The sequence below is a fragment of the Thunnus thynnus genome, chromosome 10 (assembly GCF_963924715.1).
Source record: "Thunnus thynnus chromosome 10, fThuThy2.1, whole genome shotgun sequence".
In the NCBI taxonomy this organism is placed as follows: domain Eukaryota; kingdom Metazoa; phylum Chordata; class Actinopteri; order Scombriformes; family Scombridae; genus Thunnus; species Thunnus thynnus.
The window spans coordinates 4,078,419-4,099,569 of NC_089526.1; the positions used below are offsets into that span (position 1 = coordinate 4,078,419).

Genomic DNA, 21,151 nt, shown 5'->3' on the forward strand with positions numbered 1-21,151 from the left:
TTAGAGACAGAGAGAGAGGGGGAAGTAGAGAGAGACCACAGAGTTTATTTGGGTAGAGGACCACTGTACAGGATCAGGTTCTTACCACAGCTGCAGTGATGTCAGCGGTGTGTGTGCGTGCATGTGTGTGTGTGTGTGTGTCTGAATGGATACCGCATGCATGTGTGTCTGTTACAGAGGAAATGATAAAAAGACAGAGTCACAGTACACCCCCAGTCTCCGAACAAATCATGTTCATATGCAGCTATTCTGCATTAGTTATTTGTATTAAATGGCTACATTCAGGGCCAGAAAAGCCACATGTGGAAGTCTGGATGACTGATGGATATAAAAATGTTATTCTTAGACGCAAGATGACCACGGTTCATGTACCTGTCTTACAGCATATTAGACAGTCTGACCTTTCTGTTATGTAATTACTGAGACTTAGCCGAACCTTAACAACGCTGCTGCAAGTGTTGACACAATACTTAAGATTCAAAAATCAATATATATAAAATTAGAAACATGTATGAATCAAAACAAGTAAAAACAATCTATGGGCTGTCAATTAATCGATTAGTAGATTGACAGAAAATTAGTCTGAAACTATTTTGATCATCAGTTAAATCATTTTGAGCCATTATTTTACAAAAGAAATGTCCAAATATTCTGATTACAGCTTCTCAAATGTGAATATCTTTTAAATTGATGATGACAATAATCATTAGGATCATCAGTCAGTAAAATAGTGATGCTGATATGTCAGTCCTTTTGGATTTTCTGCTAAATTTGTCATGTTAACATCTGTCAGAGGTAGCTTATGTGGCAGTTTTTGAATATGGGTTTGGCAGAAGTAGTTTTTTCTTATATATTGGCCAACTGGCAAAAATGTGTTTTATTGCCTGTGTGATTTTTACACACGTGGGTACGGTTATTAATTAGCGTGTGAGCTGACAGGCTCTGTGCCTAGTAGAGTCCCTTGTTTGTTGAAGTGCTGAGTGACACACATTACTGCTGCTGCTGCCAATTGTGATAAAAAAGATCCTCAACTGCGTACAGTATATTATTAGATTGAGTTATTAGAGTGTGTGGTCACTATTACAAATATTTGTGGCTTAGTTTTTCTGGCTGTATTGACTTTCACCTCGCAGTTGCCAGCTCCCTCCTACTGCATTCATGTTGTGTGCAGAACTTCTCTTTAGACTCGTATCCATTTGTTGCTTTTTTGCTCGTTTGCCTCGAAACCAGCGACTTTCCACACAGCACTCCTGCTGTTATTCGTACGCTGGTCCCAAAGGCTCAGCTGTAGTTTTTATTTTTCTGTCTAATATGCTGAGGAAGAAAAAAAAAACTGAAGTTGACCAGTTTACAATTCCCAAAAATGTATTTGGCTGATGCAAAATAGCTGCATATGAACATAATTTGCAGTTGAGATGGAGAGAAAGAAAGAACACGGCTGTATGAGTGTGTGTGTGTGTGTGTGTGTGTGTGTGTGTGTGTGTGTGTGTGTGTGTATTTCTGCAGGGCCTCTAAACCCACTATAGATTACAGGACATCCTATTCTGTATCAAAGCACACAAACTTGGACTAAAACAAACACTTGCTGACAACTAGGAACACTACTGCTGGAGTGTGTGTGCATGTGTATGTGTGTGTGTGTGTGTGTGTGCACTGAAACATGTGAGTCAATGCATTTCTGTGCGTCTTGTATGTATGTGTGTGTGTATGCGAGACAGATGATATTTCTGTGTAAACTGCACAGAGTATAAAAGGATAAATGGATATTTACTTATTCCATACAGTGAGGAAGTGTGTATATGTGTGTGTGGAAAAGTATGTGTGTGTATGTGTGTGTGTGTGTGCACAGACTCTTGCCAAGTATCACGTTACGGGAACATAAACAGTAGGCAGCAGTCTCTTCCTGTATATACAGTAGTGTGTATGTGTATTGGAATGCAAATAGTGTAGTTTTAATTATGTGTGTGTGTATTCTGTGTGTAAGAGTATACTGGGGGTGTATCTCCCAAAAATACTGCAAATATATGTACTGTATATGTGTACATGTACAGGTACATGCTTGTCTTTTTAATAAAATGTGTGTGTGTGTGTGTTTCTACTAGCTCTATTCTACTGACCAAACACTTACCTTTGGGATTAAGTTCTGTAAAGAGGAAGAAGAGAAGAGGTGAAGGTTAAAAAAGAAAACTGAAAGATTAAACAGAAACAGAAATAGAAATTCGGTGCAGACCAGTAAGAAAGCAGCACTGGATGGACTGGACTCTGCTGTTTCGAACAGGAGGGGATTCCCTGGGAAAACCTCCGTCTCTCCCTCCATATGAATATACACAAATTCAAAAGAAAAAAACACTTTGGGAGCGCTTCATTTGCCTTCCCACACACTTGGAAAGTACCGCTGGAGGAGAAAGCAGCCTGCCGACCGAGCCAAACCCGATCCTGAATGCGATAAGATGTCCAAATCCCAAATTAAATAGCTGCTCGTCAAGAGGTTAGTATGAAAATTAGTCTGACAGAATCTGGAGAAAAAGACATCTATCCTTGTAAAGTGATCAGTGTCAAGAGTTTAAGGAGTATGAAAAGGAGAGAGTTGACCTTAGCTGTTAAAATGAGACTATTTAGTTAAAATGACCGACTTAAATTTCAAGATACTGATTGATAAACTTGTATTTATGTACTTCAAACATGGTTAAAACATGCAGAGTCCAGAAAATACACAAAAACAGGTAGACTGAAACTATTCCCGTTGGCAGGAAGCATAAATCTGCGTCTGTATTCAGCAGACAAAACAACCGTGAACATAACTGAACTGTCTACTGTGATCAGTCACTGCAAAAAAAAAAAAAAAAAAAAAAATCTGCGTGCAAAACTATAATATGGAAGGCTTACTTTGAACAAGAAGGAGCTTGTTTGGGGCTGATAATTTAACTTTCACATTAAAGTTGACAGAAAAAATGCACAGTTCAAAGAAAGTACAGCACATTCATAGACGAATAATGTGCGTTAAACTGAGGAAAATCTGTCTGATTACTTGTGTTGTGACGCCACATTCGAGCTTTACTACATCTGTGTCCACTAATGGCTCTGCATTACTATAAAATATAGTGTAACTGTGCTGCCCACTATTAATATGCAGTATTTCTACTTTTGATGCATTTCGATGTTTCAATTTGGGATCGACCATTTTCATAAATGTTGGTTTTTATCCTATAGAAGGCTCAATCAAATAGTAGAGCAATTAAGCAATTATTTTTGTTATCAATTAATCATTTTTCAATCCCTCTCTCTACCCATGTGTCCTGTATGTCTCTGCACTTTCAACTATAAAGACATGAATGCAAAAAAATATCTTAAAAATAAATAATAAGTGAAACATTTGCAAGTTCAAGCTTCTCAAAAACGCTACTTTTCTCTTTTATATGATTGTAAAATTGAATATCTTGTGTTTTGGACTGTTTGTTGGACAAATAAAGCACTTTGAAGACATCGATTTAGCCTCTGAGTGATTAGTATGAAGCATTTTTTCCATTTTTTTCCCCATGGAGACAATAAAAGGAATCAATAATGAAAATAATGAAATAGTAAGTCACAGCCCTGATTGTGTCTAACAACGTGTAACACTGCGGCACCTGAAGGAGCAGCATTCACATTTTCACAGACTCCTCCTGAAACTATACATCACTACCGCATTAATGTTCGACATAAATTTGTGAATGTGGAAAAGGTATAAATGTTCATTTTTGTCCGACCGTCTGTGGAAAAAAAACCCTTTTTTACACGTCAGCATCTGAGTTAATAAGGTTGGGCTGCAGCAGTCATGCTGCGTTTTGCTTGAATGTGCTTGTGCAATGCAACTGGAAATATTTGATATTTTATGGAGTTTTTTTGTGTGTGTGTGTGTGTGTGTGTATTCAATTTTAAAGTAGTTACATATGGAAGGTAAAATAAAAATCTTCCTTTGTCTCCTATTTGGAGGCGTGCTAAACTAAACAGCAGCGACGCGGAACAGAAACACTGAAACCAGGACAATAAGGAACCTCAGGTTGCGAAACCTGAATTTTTCGTTAGGAGAAGGGAGAGCATCTCTTAACTTATCCCCTGTTCCCCACTGCCAGATTTTCTCAGCCGCGCTGGGATTTAAACAGTCAGCCTCCTGCTTCTCTAACCTTTGGGCTGCCGCAATAGAAGTCTGGCAGATTAAGCTCTGATTTGATTGGTCGACGAGGATTTCCTGCGAAGGTGAATGAGAAGCAGATGGCAGGTTGCGAGCCAATGAAAAGCCACTGAGGTGCTGAGTCAGAAAGTTCACGTCTTATTAAACTTGATGAAAGTCACACTTCTTTACTGCTGTCTCTCTTCCCTGTAACGACTCTTCCACGATCGCTGCAATAGTTTAATCTTCCATTTAAATATACAGATATTTTAATCATTTATTAATTAACAATACTGAGAACTTAACAACACATGCAATACAGCAACAGAAACCTCCTTCTAAATTCATGTACTGCAGGTCTAATTGGTGATTTACTACACTAATTAAAACATGTTTCCAGATGTGTAATAAATGCTCCAATTTTCTCTCTTTGTTCTTTCATATGAGATAATATTCAAATAACTATCAAACCAAAGTAACTCATTCTGCTCTTTTATGGCTGATCCACCTCTGTCAAACACAGGATTAACAACAAACTCTAAAAAATATGTTCATATTTAGCAGTATTGTCTAATCCTACAATACATGCTAACTTCTGTCATTACTTTGTCTGGATCTCTTCTTACCACTCCGCTTTGCCAAAGAAAAGAAAGAAAAAAGCAGAATTCAAGAGGAAAGAAAAAAGAAAAAAAAAAAATGCTAGAACAACACAAAGAGGAAGGAGAGAAAAAAAAAGACAAAAAAAAAGAAAAAAGAACTAAAAGCATCAATGTTGAGTGAAAGCTCCAGTTAAACGTAAAGGACATGTCAAATGGAGCAAGAAGGCACACACACACACACACACACACAGTAGCCGCTATTGGCCGGCTGCCAGCCAGTGTTCAATCAGTCTTTCCTGTTCTAAAATCTCCTGTAACGGCGGAGAAATTAGACTGGCTGAAAGGAGTGAAATTCTGGATCCATTAGCTGGTGTGGTAGGAAAAAAAAAAAAAAAAAAGAAGTAAGGTTAATGTTTCATGACTGCAAGCCTTTATTATATCACTAATAGCTGAGAAGGTTGAGGTGTTCTCTTTTATAATTAAATACAGAACCACCAAAAGTACCATAACAACTTTTTTTTTTTTTTTTTTTTTTAGAGTCTGTTAGAAATTTAAAAAAATAAATAAAAAAATCTTGGCTTTTAAAATATCCCTTTCTTGACTTTTCCTAGATCCTTTTTCTGTACAAACCGCTGTTGTTGGATTTTCTAAATTAACTAAAGGAAATCATGTTTAAGACTGTAGATAGAAATCATGTTCTGCAGCTGACCCTGAGCTATGACCTACCCTTAGTGTCCTCACGCCTAGTACATGTCTTCTCTATAACTGTTATCAGCAAACGTATGGTATAAAATGTTTGTCCAACGTAGGCTACAGAGATAAGAATATGTAAATAGAGATGTAGTTGTAACTGTAGTTTAATGATTAACAACTACAAGAAAAAAGGGGGCAAGATTAAAGGAAATGTCAACAGCTGGTTATGGATTATCACTAACAGCCCACATTCTCAATGAGACATTAACCATCAGGGAACATAAAAAAAAGATCCGTTATTATCTAGATTTTGTAGATGAAATGGAAAACTAAACCTTCTAATGCAACTAATCTGAAAACCAGAAAGCCCTCAGTGAGCACAAACTTCTCCCGAGGCTGCAAATTCATCAAAATTTAGTATGTGAGTAATTAAGTGTTTAGAACTTTTTAATGTGCATTTGCATACAGATCTTGCGTATATCTGCCAGGTTTTCTATTTTATAAAAGTGAGAGCAATAGTTCATGAGAAAACAAAAGTGACTTATCTCATTATTTTAGGATAGGAGGCACCAAAATATGAATCACTTGTTCCTTGGTCATTGGCCAAACTTTCCACCACATCTGTTAAGTTTTTTTTTGACAAATTGTGCACACCAACAAACAGAGCTGAGAACATAAAAAAAAAACTACCAACACCAACTACACAATCAGCTGGACCACAAAAAGGTTCCAAGCAAACAAATGGATTGCAGACCTGGCAGTTTAACAAGGACCTAACGAAAAAATACTGCAGCCTCCTAGAAGACATCAACATATGGAGATGCTGGTCATTCTGGCAAGCGCAATAAAACAGGAGAAAACAACAAAGACTGCCAACTTAGCTCCCTAGGTTTCCACACGAACTGGCTTAGCAAACCAATGAATCATAGCTGGCCCGTGTTTTATGGAAATTATTCGCACAGTCGCAACTTATCTTTGACAGCTCGGATGAAAATGCCCCATTGTGTATGAACTAACAATGTATTGTAAATGCCAAGTTGACCGCTTGATCGTACTGAAAGTGTGCTTGTGTAGAGCCCATTGTCAGGGTGTTAGGGGGGAAAATCACAGAGGGGCACTAATGAAATTCTTTCTAGATTGTAACGACTCCAGCCACCGTTGAGTTTTCCTTTGAAGGGCTTAAGGAGTCAACAGTCTTCTTAAATGTCAAAGCCCTTTGTAGGGCTTAAAGACGGGCAACGGTAGCCACGGGGTGGGGATGGTGTTATGTTGGGGCAGGTGGTGTTAAGGCGTATCACCCCTGGGTGGGAGCAGGGAGAGAGAGAGAGAGAGGGGAAAGAAGAAGAGACAGAGGCGAAGTGATGCATTCCTCCCATACCAGGAGAGCATTTAGAGGACGAGAGGAGACGAGGCATTAATGGAGATTAGCACCGCGGGAAACACACGACGACGAGGTTAGACGAACACACGCGCGTAATACTCATCTACGCTCTTAAGACGACCATTTTCGGTGTTAAGAGCACATCGGACTCCACGTGACGGTTGGAGCTGATGAGCATAACGGGAAGTTTTGCTTTCGTACCTGATGGTGGATATGTGTTGGAGCATCTAGGTGATACGTAAAGATAAATGCACTTGCTGATTGATGTGCTGCCCTCTCTAGTGATGCCCCCATTCCTGCAGTAGCAAGTAACACAGTTTTATTGACAGTGAAAGGATGAATGGTTGGATTGATTGCAGACTTTGACGGATGAAGATAGCCTACATAAAAGTGGGTGTTAAGATATCGTCTTTGGACAAAAAAAGTATTAAATATAGCTGTCCACATTGGCAGTGTGACACATCTAGCTAATGAATTTACTACTCAGATTCCTTCCTAAATGGTATTTCATCGTCTCACCGGTATCTGAAGCAACACAGCCTCTTTTCATTTTTTAATGTAGTGCAGTTTTCTGTCTGAGCGCCCACTCACACCAACGGAGGACTGCAACTGCTGCTGCTTCTGTTACGCAGCCAGTGTAGACAAGGTGTTAGCCAGAAAAAGTTCCCAAGCTTAAGTTGCTAACATATGATTTTCAATCACCCAGACTTGTTTTCTTGCACTTGTAATCAGATAAAAGACCATTTTTTAACATATGAAAGCGTTGAAAAGCTTGGAAACTGCCACTACTGTTGTATCAGTTGATAACAGCATAACCCGGTAAGTAAATCATGATGATTTACAGATGAAAAACACCTCCAAGCATCTATAAAAAGAAGTTTTTTTTTTAGACACCTAACTTTTACATAACCAGGGGCTTTTTGCTCTCAACAGGATCTCCTGGACATATTTCTTAGTAAAAGTTGTACAAAATTGAAGCAGTTGAAAACATTCTTTACATACACTTTTATTTTATTGCAAAGGTTTACAAGTCATCACAGTTAATGGCACCTTGTTTACTTCCACCTGCTTCCCTGGATTAGTCTGCAGGTACAAACTTCCCTGTACACTGCCAGCTGACATATATGGCCAAAAGTGTGTGGACATGAACTTGTTTATATGTGTGCTTTGGGTCTGGGACTGTTTTTCGAGCCCATTTTCCCCTTTTCCATTTCAACATGACAATGTCCCCATACACAAAGCTTGGTCCATTAATAGATGGTTTTACCGGTTTGCTGTGGAAGAACTTGGCCTGACCTTAACCTCATCAATCTCATCAAGCACTTTTGGGATGAACTGAGATGCAGCCAGGTTCCAAAATCTGGTGGAAAACATTCCCCGAAGAGCGGAAGCTGGTATAGCAACAGTTGTCCACATAATATACATGAGCCTGGTTCTCCCTTATTCTGCCTCTCCACTACAACCTAGATTGCTTCATATCTCCTCCTTTTCCATTTTCTTCTTCAGGTCCACACCCTAACAACACATGTCCTCCCTGTTTGCCTCCTCTCTCATCTCCACCACCTCCCTTTCCCTTTCTCTCCCCCGAAACACTTTTTTCCTCCTTTTTCTCTTCTCCACTCGTGCATAGCTCACCTCCTTACCTCCTTCTCCTGATCTATCTCAAAGCGTACCTCAGCTCTCTTCTGTTTTTTTCCATCCTGTCGTGCTTCTTCTTCTTCTTCCTCCAACCTTTCATAAACCTCTTCCAATTTTACTTCTAGTCCGACGCGTCTCTCTTCCAAAGCACGAGATCCATCCCCTACATACTCTCGCCCAGCTGCTTGGCTTTCAAGCCCCATTGAAATACTCCAGACTAGTTATTTTCAGCTATTTTTAGCATCACAATAAAGCTTAACAAAAAAGAAACACTTCCCAATATTTCCAGACATTTCACATTAAATGTGCTTCTAGGGAGGGGGAACTGTTCCACCAACAGAGGCCTGCCAAAGCAAATGCAATCCAAGTGAAACAATAGCATGAAAACACTGATTTTTTTCATAAGCTGCTTTTTGAACGACGTTGAAATCAGTATTTTGAAGCAAAAAAAAAAAAAAAAAAAAGTGGAGGTCCGTGACATTTGAAATAAAGAGTGGTTTTGTTGGTTTGCAGGGGAAAGTAATATCTTCCAGAAATATCGCAGGGCCTGGAAACAGATGCCTGGAGGGAGCAGGGGGATGAACTGGGCTTGTCTGGAAGGAGCCCAGATGTCCTTACGTCAAAGTGAGCGTTTCTGTTAGCAGCTGGTGTTCAGCGCTGTTACAGAACACTGGATCTGATGCTTCAGACTGTAACTGATTTTATATTGTAACTTACACTAATGCTAATGCTGTTACATTGTAGATATTCACCAGCACTTTTGACTACCTTTTGAACACTCTCACTGTCTGTAAATGATGTTAAATGTCATTGTAGTTTTCAAAATAAAGTGTCATAGTCAGACATAGACAGTTGGTCAGGTGCTAAATGTATGGATGAAATAGTCAGCATCCTTCTCAGCTCTTATAGAAAAAATAAATAGTGTTAAATGTTGCTGCTGGTTTGGTTTGGTGTCATACTAGTTGCACCCTGCATGAATGCCATTCTGGTCAGAACTGGGCAGTAATGGTGTTACATGACACTTCACATACAATAACTCAAAGAGGGAGTTATGTTTAATGATAGACCGGGTTTGGAAATGTGAGGAGACCACATGAAATAAACCCTAGGGGCTTTTTTGTTTATTTTAATCCTCAACAATTTTTTTAAAAATCTTATATGGAGTCTGTCTTTGTGATCAGCCTTTCATGTATGTTTAAAATTTTGTCAAACAAATCTATCTATCTATCTATCTATCTATCTATCTATCTATCTATCTATCTGTCTATCTATCTATCTATCTATCTATCTATCTATCTATCTATCTATCTATCTGTCTGGCAGTATTCCATACAATGTCAGCAGAAAGACCTGAGTGGATGCGGCATGAAGTGAGGCGAAGACACATATACACGCAGGTTGAAAATGTTTGAACTTGAATAACTGAATTCACACTGATCCTGAAGCTGTTTGACTCTACGTCTTACCAAGACATAATACAAAACAGGAGAAGAACTGGAGGAAAATAGCAAAAAAAACTTAGGTGTGGCAACCACTTTTAAACATTTTGACATGAGGAAGATCCAACTGAGATTGAAACTTTGTCTATTCAATTAAACTTGTGGTTTAGAGTCAGTGTGCAGGTGCTGCTCTTTTAGTCAACGCTATTTACCGATAGCTATGCATCTATACGTTATGTGAATTATGCTGACTGCAAAAATATTCCAGTGGTAACGAGTGAGCAGACAGATATTCCTCCATGTTACTGCCTCTCAACAGCAAACAGTCACATCAGTGCAATCCAACTAAGATATTTTACCTTTTTTTTTTTTAAATTTAAAGTTATTTGTGCACTCAGTCACCTGTCAGTCCTGTTAAAAAAGTAAACTAACGACTAAAATGATCAGCTTGCAGCAATACGGCTGCTATATTCAGTTGTTAAAGTATTTAACATCTAACAACAACGTTCTGTTTTTCATAGTGTATCGTGCTGCTGTGATTCTGTATAGTCATTTTCTGTATCAATGCATATGTCATCACCATCGGTGAAAAAGACAGATGGCGTTTCAACACAGTTATGGCCAAACAAGTTCAGAGCGAAGTTTGATTGATTTATTCTGTGTGAGAAACTCATTACGACCACCGTGTGTGTGTGTGTGTGTGTGTGTGTGTGTGTGTGTGTGTGTGTGTGTGTGTGTGTGTGTGGAAAAAGCCATCTGTCAGAGTGATTATTCTGTTCAAATAAAGGTTTTGATTGGAAATAAAACTAGCACACGTTCATGAAACCGGTACAGATTGTGTCATGTGGGCATTTTTTTTTTTTTTTTTACCTGTGGGCGAGCTGTAGGACACGGTGATGTCTCCGGTCAGATCAGCGGGGGGATAGCGGCCGTTAAGGAAAGCTGAAAACGCCACAACTGTAGAGGAACCAACATCTGCAGAGAGAGAGAGAGATCAAATGATGTTTTTTAAAAAGAATGTACCATCCCTGCTGAGAGACGGAAATTAATAATTGGCATTTTTACAAATATCAGTGTGTTTCTGAATTACGTTTCTTTGGTTTTGGAACAAAAATCGGAAGTTCTGGTTTTACATCGGCTCTCTTTAAAGACGTTGATAAATGAATAAGGAAACGAGGCAGCCTATGAAACACACACACACACACACACATAAACTTGAAGAGTCAGCATTTCCGAGGTGTGGACAGGACAGGATACAGCAAACCCAATACTAACCAGACTCCTTAACACACACACACACACACACACACACACACACACACACACACACACACACACACACACAGAGTTCTGCTTACGCTTAAAATCTCCAGGCAAGGTGAGGACAGAGGATTAACAACATTAACCAACTATAACTTTCATCCAAGTGTGCACACACACACATGCACACACACATGCACACACACTGGATTTATATGTAGCATGAGAAAGGGGCGATGACTTGTAGCTTCCCTTCAAATACCCCAAAACTAACAGAGAGAGAGAGAGAGAGAGAGAGAGAGAGAGAGAGAGAGAGAGCAAACAAGCTGGAGAGAAAAACCAGGGATCAAATACAGACGGAGAGGAAAGGATATATTACAGCTAATGGCTTCATGCAGTCACACACACACACACACACACACACACACACACTCAGGGCAGTGTGGTGGTGTAATGGGGCGTGATGTTCCTGAGCTCGGGCTGTTACAGGTGACTGAACCCCGAGTATGTGTGTGTGTGTGTGTTGGTTATGTGTCCTAATGGAAGAAGTGTATGTTGTGGGACGGATGAAAACGAGGAGACGGTGTGTGTGTTGTGTGTTTCTGGAGTGTGTATAACTGTGTGTATCTCTCGGTTTATTCGATAAAGTAGCGCGCTGACCCCCTTTTTTCGGAGCCGAGGACGAGACAAGACCTCTCGAGTTGAGGATAGACAGCGCAGGAGGAGGAGAGACGGATGAGAGGAGATGAAAGGTGAGACGACGACGACGTCTCCCCTCCGACAAACAGAAGAGAAGAGAAGATAAACGATAAAAAGCAGAGAGAGACTTTCTCCACACTCTGTCAGACGCCCCGACAGCGTGACCTCCCCCCCCCCCCCGCTCCGTCTTCTCTTCTCCCACACTTATCTCCCCTCTCTACCATCCATCCTTTCATTTTCTCCTTCCTCCCCTCTCTGTGTTCCTTCTCTAACAGCCTCCTCTTATCCATCTCTCCTTCCCTTCCATATACTGTATCAGCCAGTATTAGTTTCAATATGTAAAATAAGCAGATATTTTTGATAACGACCCTATAATAGAATAGTTTTCCTTGTTTGTTTTTTGCTGTATGTTAAATATGAACCTCCAGTCAGCATAAAGACTGTCAAAAGGTAAAAAAATACGTCTACCAACACATCTAAACCGCTTTAATGATCGCTTTGTGCCTCGTTTGTTTAATCTATATATAAACCAAAATGTAAAAACAACAATTTGTGGTTTTATTGGGAGCTTTATGCACCTATTTATCTCCAGGCACAGGGGGGATTAGTGTCTCCACTGAATAATCAATGTGCAACAACAAGATGCCGGGAAGTCACCATCCCAAAAAAAAGTCAGCCTGTTCCTTTAAATGTGGTTATTAGACAGAGATATGTGACCTTTATCTACTGTAGTGACAAAAAGAGGAGTGTCTCTTTTTCTTTTTCTTCCAACTTACTTAAAATCAGGAACAACTAGTTCTCTGTCAAACATTCGCTCTGTATCTCACTACGCCCCTCCGCGTAGTCCTCAGAAGCCCAATAAAATTACACCCAGCCCTGTTGGCTGACGGTCGTGATGACTGCATCCAGAGGAGGAGGAGGAGGAGGAGCATCCTCTCCCTACAAGAGGGATGATGCAGCGTCATCAACAGACACCTGCTCTCAACCTTTCACTCAGAAAGCATCTCACTCTTGTTATCAGAGAGTTTTACTGTAAGTCAATAACACTTGAAATGCATCATTGTGTATTAATTTGAAGTCAACTGTCAGTGAATATAGAAATTTATACACATTCAGAAGGGAACTGAATGCTTAAGAGATGCGAGTCTGTCAAACATAAACCTGATATATAAAGATAGTGCAGCTGGACATTGTATTACCGGATGGAACCAGTTACCAGTGGATAAACTGTAGGTTTAAACTATAAATTTCGTTGGAAATGATACAACATAAATAATAAAATCTATAAGACTCAAATCCCTAAAAATGCAGAACATTAAACTGCTTAGAAATAAGAACTTTTTTCTCATTTTTGAAAAATCTTTTGGTATTTCTGTGCTGCAGTTTCTCGGACATACACTGAAACCAATATAATCCAAAATGAGACGACTGTCCTCTCAAGAAAACTGTTTATGCAAGCGGTCCCAAGATGACGGAAGTCCTCTAGCGGCCGTCGTATGACGGGAACAAAGGAGGACGGAGGAAGTCAGCGTGGATGGATGGCTCAACAAAACATCAGATTTAAACACAGGAGATTGTTGTTTGTTTCCCATTTACAACAATGAGTCGACATTATTTTTTTTTAAAAATCATGACCACCATCGCCCCCTTAACTATGTGGTTATAACCATGAGAACGAAGCTCTTCTAACCTTAAGTACTCAGTTTAACCCCGACCATGATGTTTCCCGAAACCTAGCCAAACCTTAACCATGGCGCTATATGAGGATGATGTCGTCATGCCAACAGGGGAGTCAGATCAGGATATTTTATTGTTTTATTGGGAGGATTTGTTGTCTAAAACAGTGCGGTTGATACCACTTTCTATCTCTCCTCTACTCTTCAATCTTCTCTTCTCCAACTCACCTTCATCTTTTCCCTTTTTTCTCTCCCTCCTCTGCATCCTCACCGCTTCTCTCTTTCCTCCATCTTTCCATTTTCACCCTGCCTTCCTCTTCTCCTCTTTCCCTCACTCCATTCCTCCCTGTCATCCTGTCTTTCAGCAGAAGGCTTTTAACCTCTGTCCCCTGGAGGTCAAACTGGTCAGACTGGTTTAAGTGCTTTAAGTGTTCCCAGGCCCATTAAGACCAACAAACAACACCGAAGGAGACACAAAGTAATCCCCTCCTCTTTCTCTCTCTTTCTCTCCATCCATCTCTGCCTCTTTTCTCTTCAGCTTGTTATGATGTATTCAGGCACATCGGGACAAGTCGCTGTTGGCATCAAACCTGTGAAATCCAGGTTACGTGTCGGTCTGTGTGACCTGGAGGTCCGACCCGGTGAGAGACTGTTCAGACTGGTCCCAGTGTTCCCAGGCACATTAACCCATTAACATCACTGCCAAGGAAAACAAACTCTACAAAAGGAGACTACAATCCCCCACTTCTCTACCTCTCCTTCTTAACCTCTTTCTACCCTTTTCTTCCTCTCTTCTCACCCTCATCAACTCTGTTTTTCTAACTTTCTGTCACCTTTTAATTGCTTCTACACCTTTCATATCAAAGTCCCTCCCTCCTATTTCCTCCAAAGAGAAGAAGGGACTCTTCTTCTTCTTCTCTCCCTCCGTCTGCCTCCTCCTCTGTCCTCTTTTCTCAGGCAGTTCAGAACGATCTGCGACTGTAGCCTGTGTGAAAACACCATGAACGCTCACAAATTCAGGGTTGTTTAAACACAAAAATGACAAGCTAATATGGTTTATGGGCTCTGTTTTCTTGGCGGTGCAAAGACTAATGTTCCATGTTGGTATTTTGCTTCCTTTTAAAGGATACGTCTCCAATTTTTCAAGTCTTTCCTAAAACAATAGTCAGTCAATAATCATTCCTCCTGTTCATACTGGCTGTTAAAAGTTTCTGTCCACCATCACTTACACTGAAAGCGCATTTAGAGAGGATATTCTAATGGTCAGTATTAACAGGAGGAATGATTACAGTGAGGAAAAACCTGTTTCAGTGTTCGTTTGGACACCTGACTTTGTGCAAAAGATGGACAAAGAGGCACAAAAGGATGCAAGTTTCATAAAAATCTGCGAGTGCAAAAAAACCTTTCGGTGAAAATGTGGTCTTAGATGTTGCTCTAACATAGTCGTAGGAATGTGTGTGTGTGTGTGTGTGTGTGTGTGTGTAGAGTGCGGTGCTGTAGCTATCCTCAGGGTTCAGGTTATAGTACTTGACAGCTCAGGTTAAACCGACTACTGACTGTTTGGAAAAGGTTAGAGGTCAAGAGGGGTGGAGATGGGGATCTGTACCGCACAAGTAGATGGGAAAGGGATGTATGTGTGTGTGTGTGTGTGTGTGTGTGTGCTACTGTGTGTGTGTGTGTGTGTGTGTGCGCTGCAACATCGATCCTTCTTTACCATGTGCAAACAATATAAAAAGCAAAACATCTTGAAAGAAAAAAAAAAATCTGGGAGGTAAATTTGTTCAGAGACATTCCCGTCTGCTTCTGCTTTACCTGCGTGTGTGTGAGTGTGTGTGTGTGTGTGTGTGTGTGTGTGTGTGTGTGCGTGTGTGTGTGTGTGTGTGTGTGTGTGTGTGTGTGTGGAGTGTGCATGTACGCAATCAAACATCTTGACACATCCAGAGGCAAACAAAGGGAATCTGAGGTGACCATCAGCGTGGTGTTAAACATTGAATTTTGACCCCTACAGGTCAGGACGGAGGTCGGATCGCTGCGTCGGGTCCTTAAACGTCACTAACCTGATCTCAACCAAAGAGTCGACAACCAAACAGATAACACATCCAACATTTCATTTCAAAATCCACTTCAAACAAGCACTGGTTTCTTCACTGGATTTTGAATGTTTAGATTAGAGCTACCAAATATAATTTATGAGTATGACCACAGTTTGGCAACACGAAAGCAACATGTGGAAAATAGAGCACAAACAAGTTCACGCATATGGTGAGAATCTATTCGGTGGTAACAGCAAATAGAAACATGGCTGCTGCGGTCAATCAACAGTTCCCAATGGCTCCAATTCTGAAGAAAATATCAGTGTGAAAAATAGTACATGTATCTGTATCTACGCAGCGTATTTATTTATTGCACATGTGTACTGATTTATGTGACAGGTTTTAAAAAGAAATAAATAAATATCAGCACATTTACATCATCAAAGCATGAACCTGACAGATTCGGTTCACTTCTGTTTGCTTTCTGGTGTGTTAGTGAAGACTGAGGCTGCCAATACCTCCGTAACACTGCTCACTATAGTTACAGACATAACTGTTTCTATATTACCTGTCTGGCAAAGTACAGTAGTTTGTGAATTAATTAGGTCTGTGCCGTTTCATATTTTTTGATATCAGTGTCAGTACAAAGCCAGAGTTTTTGAAACAATACCTAAATGCTGCTTAAATAAAAATCACTTCTTCCATTTAAGACAAACTTCTTGCTTTAATGCTGTTAAATGTTGTTTTACCACAAGCAGCAGCAAGATATTTTTCAAAATAAAAGTCTACACTTCAATAAGTTTAGTCTAAGTTTGAACTTATCAAAGTTATGATTTAGATCAGGAAACATCTGATCAAAGAACATTATAATTATAATACACACACACACAACTCATGATACTTTGATCGATTCAGTTATCAATAATTGATTCCATGATCATTGTACTGTGAAAGTACGACTGAACTGTTAAAGTGCAGCTACTGTATATCTGTGTGTCAGGACACAAAAAAGTCACAAACACACAAATACACTAAATCCAAACAAAAATAATTTAATCCACGTATGGAATATGTATTTCTTAGTTCTGATTTAGCTTTTAACTGAATAAGTATCATTGTACAAATGAAAATAACATCCATAAACGGTGAAGCTCATTAGAAAAATAAAACCCAATTTTCTTAATGGGAGTAATTTCAAAAGGAAATAAATTGTAGTTAACTTAATTTCATCACCATTTAATGCAGTGTGAAAGTTAGTTATCTGTATGGAAATCATACCGCGTGCTTGACAAGTGTGCAGGAGTGTGTGTGTGTGTGTGTGTGTGTGTGTGTGTGTGTGTGTGTGTGTGTGTGTGATGGAGGAGAAGAAAAGAGCCGCAGACACATATAGAGAGAGAGAGAAAGGCGGGAGAGGGAAGGAGGCATGTGGAGAAGGTAAAGAAAGTAAGAGGGAAGCAGGTAGAGGGAAGGGGAAAGAAATAAAGACATTGAAGGACAGCATGACAAGAAGAAAAAGGAATAGATGGTCGGAGCGAGAGAGAGTGAGAGAGAAGGTAAGAGAGAGAGAGAGAGAGAGAGAGAACAAAGGAGGCAGTGTGTGGTGAACAGGGAATCGAGTCGCCATCTGAGACGAATAAAAACTGGAATAACAATAAAAGTCAGAAGGCGCTACCTCCCCTCTTCCTCAACTCCCCCCCCCCCTCCTCCTCCTCCTCCTCCTCACACACACACACACACACACACAACCACTCCCCCAAACACTGAACAGCATATGCACACACACACACAGACACACACACAAACACATGAATCAACACTTTTATTGTCCGCTGTTTTTCTGCAAAGCACTTTGTAACAAATCCCTGCAGAAAACACTTGGAAATAAACTGGAGTTGACATTCGCACTTGTGCTGAACACACACACACACACACACACACACACACAGACAAGTGTGGATGCACGTCGAGAATCAAAGACACATGAGGCGGCGGCAGCAACACACACACACACACACAGCAGCTGCAGCAGAAGGACAAAAACATATACTGTTCTAAGGAAAAACGATGACGCTTATAATTCTGATAGTTCAGTGTGTTTGCTTGTTTGTACATGTGGTTTATTGTGTAACTGCATCTGTGCAAGTGTTTGTTAAGATGAATCTGTGTGTTGTAGGAAGGAGAAAAATGAGCACACACAGAGAGAGAGAGAGAGATAAAGATGATGATGATGAAAACCAGACAGAGGACGTGTCACACTAGCAGCGTTGTTCTTATTAGCGTCGCTTGTGTTTCTCTACATTACATTTATTTAATGCCACGTTTTTCCGTAACACCCGCTGCTCTGTCGCTGCTACTTGCATCTGTTCTTCTTCTTTGGTATTTCTATATTTAAAAAAAAAAAGTTGCACGAGTCATCAAATGACAAAACAAAGGAGGATAAAGGAGAAGCTATGGGTTTCTATACCACATAACTACATATATAAATATATGAGTTATAAATGCTATAAGAATTAAATAGAGATTTTATGAAGTTGACATATTTATCTGATTTTACTGGAATCTTTTTTTTTGAGTTTGAATAAAATAAAATCTTGCCACTGGATAAATTCTTGCACAAAAAGTCAAAAAGATTGATTTTTTTGTAGATATATTTGTTTTATTGATGCCAAAGGTTTTCATTTTATCTTTAGTTAAAGTAAATAAACATGATGGACTTGATTTTTCCTAGTTACTGTTTTCACAATCTGTCATCACCACAAACTCTGAAAACTTTAACTCAATTTGTTCTGGAAAAAAACAAAGAAAAACATTTTTTTTTAATCTATTGTCATTAAATTTTGTATTGTTTTGTCATTATTTGCATGATTTACATCTACATATATAGTGTACCATACATACAGCAGGTTTTATTCCATATACAGCCACTTCAATCCATAAACTGTGAGTGATCTTCTGGACAAAATCACCCAGTAAACTCTGACTGTGACTGGGATCCAGTTCCTTTGAGCCAATTCCCAGCATTCATTAAAACTCATGCAGACTCCATTAATTTTTTTTTTTTCCTTAATTTTTCCACGACTGTAACGGATGTAAATCACTCGGTTCAGGGGTTAAATCTGACCATTAAGGGTCAGCCGCGGTCGTCCTGGCCGCTTGCAGAGCTGAGCCAAGCCATTCCAGGCCAAAGCGGGCCAGCGAGGGGTCACATAGTTGGGGGGTGAGAGGAGAGGGGAGGAAAAAGAAAGAAGAAGAAAGACAGAAAGCAAGTGTGTGTGTGTAAGTGTGTGTGTGTGTGTGTTTGTGTGTGTGTAGTAGCTCTCATGTTTCACAGTAGAGCTGTTGATTGACTAGTGGAAGCCAGCGCCAAATTTCTGTGTGCGGGAAGACAAAAGAGCGTGACATAAACACACACACACACACACACACACACACACACACACACACACACACACACACACACACACACACACACACTCAGAAGTACTTCACAATGGGTGCGTTTCTATATTTATACAGCTACATTAGGGTGACACATGCATGGGTTTATGCTTATGTGCCCATGGATATGTATGTGCAGGGTGCAATTTGTGCAAAAAATCAGAGGGGGGGGGTATTTGTGAAGCATTTTTATTCATGGAAATAAATCAGACGCATGGTGAGCCTATATAAACTATGAAGCATATTAGTCTATTTTTTGCTGCTGTTACAGCAACATTTGTAAAATAATTATGAAATTTAACAATTACATTTTTCAGGAATATTTTAATCTCTTTTTTTTTTTTTTTTAATTCATCAAATAGTGCAATATTTTCATTCTAGGGATGTGATATGTGATCATATACAACAAAAGGTTAAAGTTAAATCCCCCAACAATCCTTTCGGTACTGCAGATAGCACCGCTCTGCCAGACGTGCCAGTACACTGATGCTGCGTCTCAAATCGCAAACTTCTGTATTTACACTCAACATTTTGAGTGCATAAGTGCGTTCACACTGAGAAGTATGGGAAAATGCACCCGGATGGAGCACTCAAAACAGTCAAAAAGTTGAGTGTGGAACTATGGACACTTTTCGCCCTCCATTGTCGCCATCTTGGCCGCGTAGCAGAAGGGGAGGGACCACTTTTCGAACTGGAAATGGTGGCCGAGTACGTTGTAATTATGGTGACCATCGCCACATTATACAAATGTAAGTTATTCATGTATTTTTTAGCACTAAGCACCACTTTTTTGGGTTAATTTAGCAGTCTGTAATGATTGAACGATAACGTGAATGCTAACGCTAGCTAATGCTAATTTGCGATCATCATTTCCGGTAAGTGAACACCGGCTGTCTTTGATTTGAGACAACACTACCCTGTAGAAATTCGCACACTACACCAGTAAGTACATAGTGTACACAGTGTACTACATGGAAGTGGACTACCAGAAGCGATTTGAGACACAGCTTTAATGTTGCAAGTCACTGATAAATTCATCTCTATGAACAGCAAACTTCAGTATCAAATAAAAAATAATCACAACATGCTGTCATGAAAATAAATAGGCTATCTTCTTTTTATGCTTTCCTGTGGAGGGGTCAACTGCAGCGTGTCGCCCCTCTTTTACTCACATCTCTGCAAATCTCTGATCTCAACCTCTGGTCCATTTATTGCATCATCACGTAGCCTCGACGCTGCATCATCTCTATAGACTTTACACTGCTCTCACATTACAGCCCCCTTTTTTTTTTAAATAGCCTATTTTTATTTGAGATATTTTATATGGTCTATTTGTGAAGCAACATAAATCACTATGAGGGGGATAAATTTTTGTCCCCATCGGGGATGAAAAATAACTCAGCAGAGGCAGGGATATATAGACCAGCGGGGGTTAAATCCCCTCCATCCCTCTCGGCAAATCGCACCGCGTGTATGTGTAAGTATTTATATGACTTAGTTGTGTGTGTATGTGAGAGGCTTCTGAATCTGACCTGTGTGACCGCTACCTAAACTTGTGTAAACAGTGCAGTGAGTCACGGCCTCTGATCTTATATAGAAACAGTGAAACGTTGGGAGCCGCTGCCAAGAAGAAGAAAAAACTCAGAACCAAACCACCGGATTCATCCAGAAGCCTTTTTTTTTTTTTGGTGCAGTTTTTTTGGCGTCTTCTTCAATGAATTTACTTTTAATTATGTTTGAGTTTTTGTTGGCGTGCTTTTCGTTGTCTCCTCAGACATGGAAGCTATCACTGCTGATGCAAAGCCACTGCTTACAGTTTATGTTCATTCATGAGGTGGAAAATTGAAAATGACTAACGAGACATTCATGACACTCCTGTAACATACACACGTTACTGTATCTATGTTAATTGGCAAAAAAAACATGCTGATAGTCAACCTTAAAAGTGTAAAAGTATTAAATGTTGATAGTTGGCTGAGTGAGCAGCCATGTTTATTTAGTATCACTATTTTACAAATTTCAGTTGGTCTTTGGATAGAACTGATCTGAATATGAGACCGTCTGGTTGTGTGTATTGATCTTTCTTCTTATCCAGCTGCTCTGCAAGTCTTTGTAAAGTACACGCTCATATGTAAAAAAAAAAAA

At 39.7% G+C, this 21,151-nt stretch overlaps 1 protein-coding gene across 1 annotated transcript in view; it reads right to left on the bottom strand.

Annotated features, from left to right (window-relative positions):
* Positions 1 to 21,151, bottom strand: part of bbs9 (Bardet-Biedl syndrome 9) — a 196,700-nt gene that overhangs the window by 139,041 nt on the left and 36,508 nt on the right. The window contains exon 14 of the mRNA XM_067600493.1: positions 10,771 to 10,875. Within this exon, the coding sequence (XP_067456594.1) occupies positions 10,771 to 10,875 (105 nt within the window). The remainder of the gene's footprint in view (positions 1 to 10,770; positions 10,876 to 21,151) is intronic.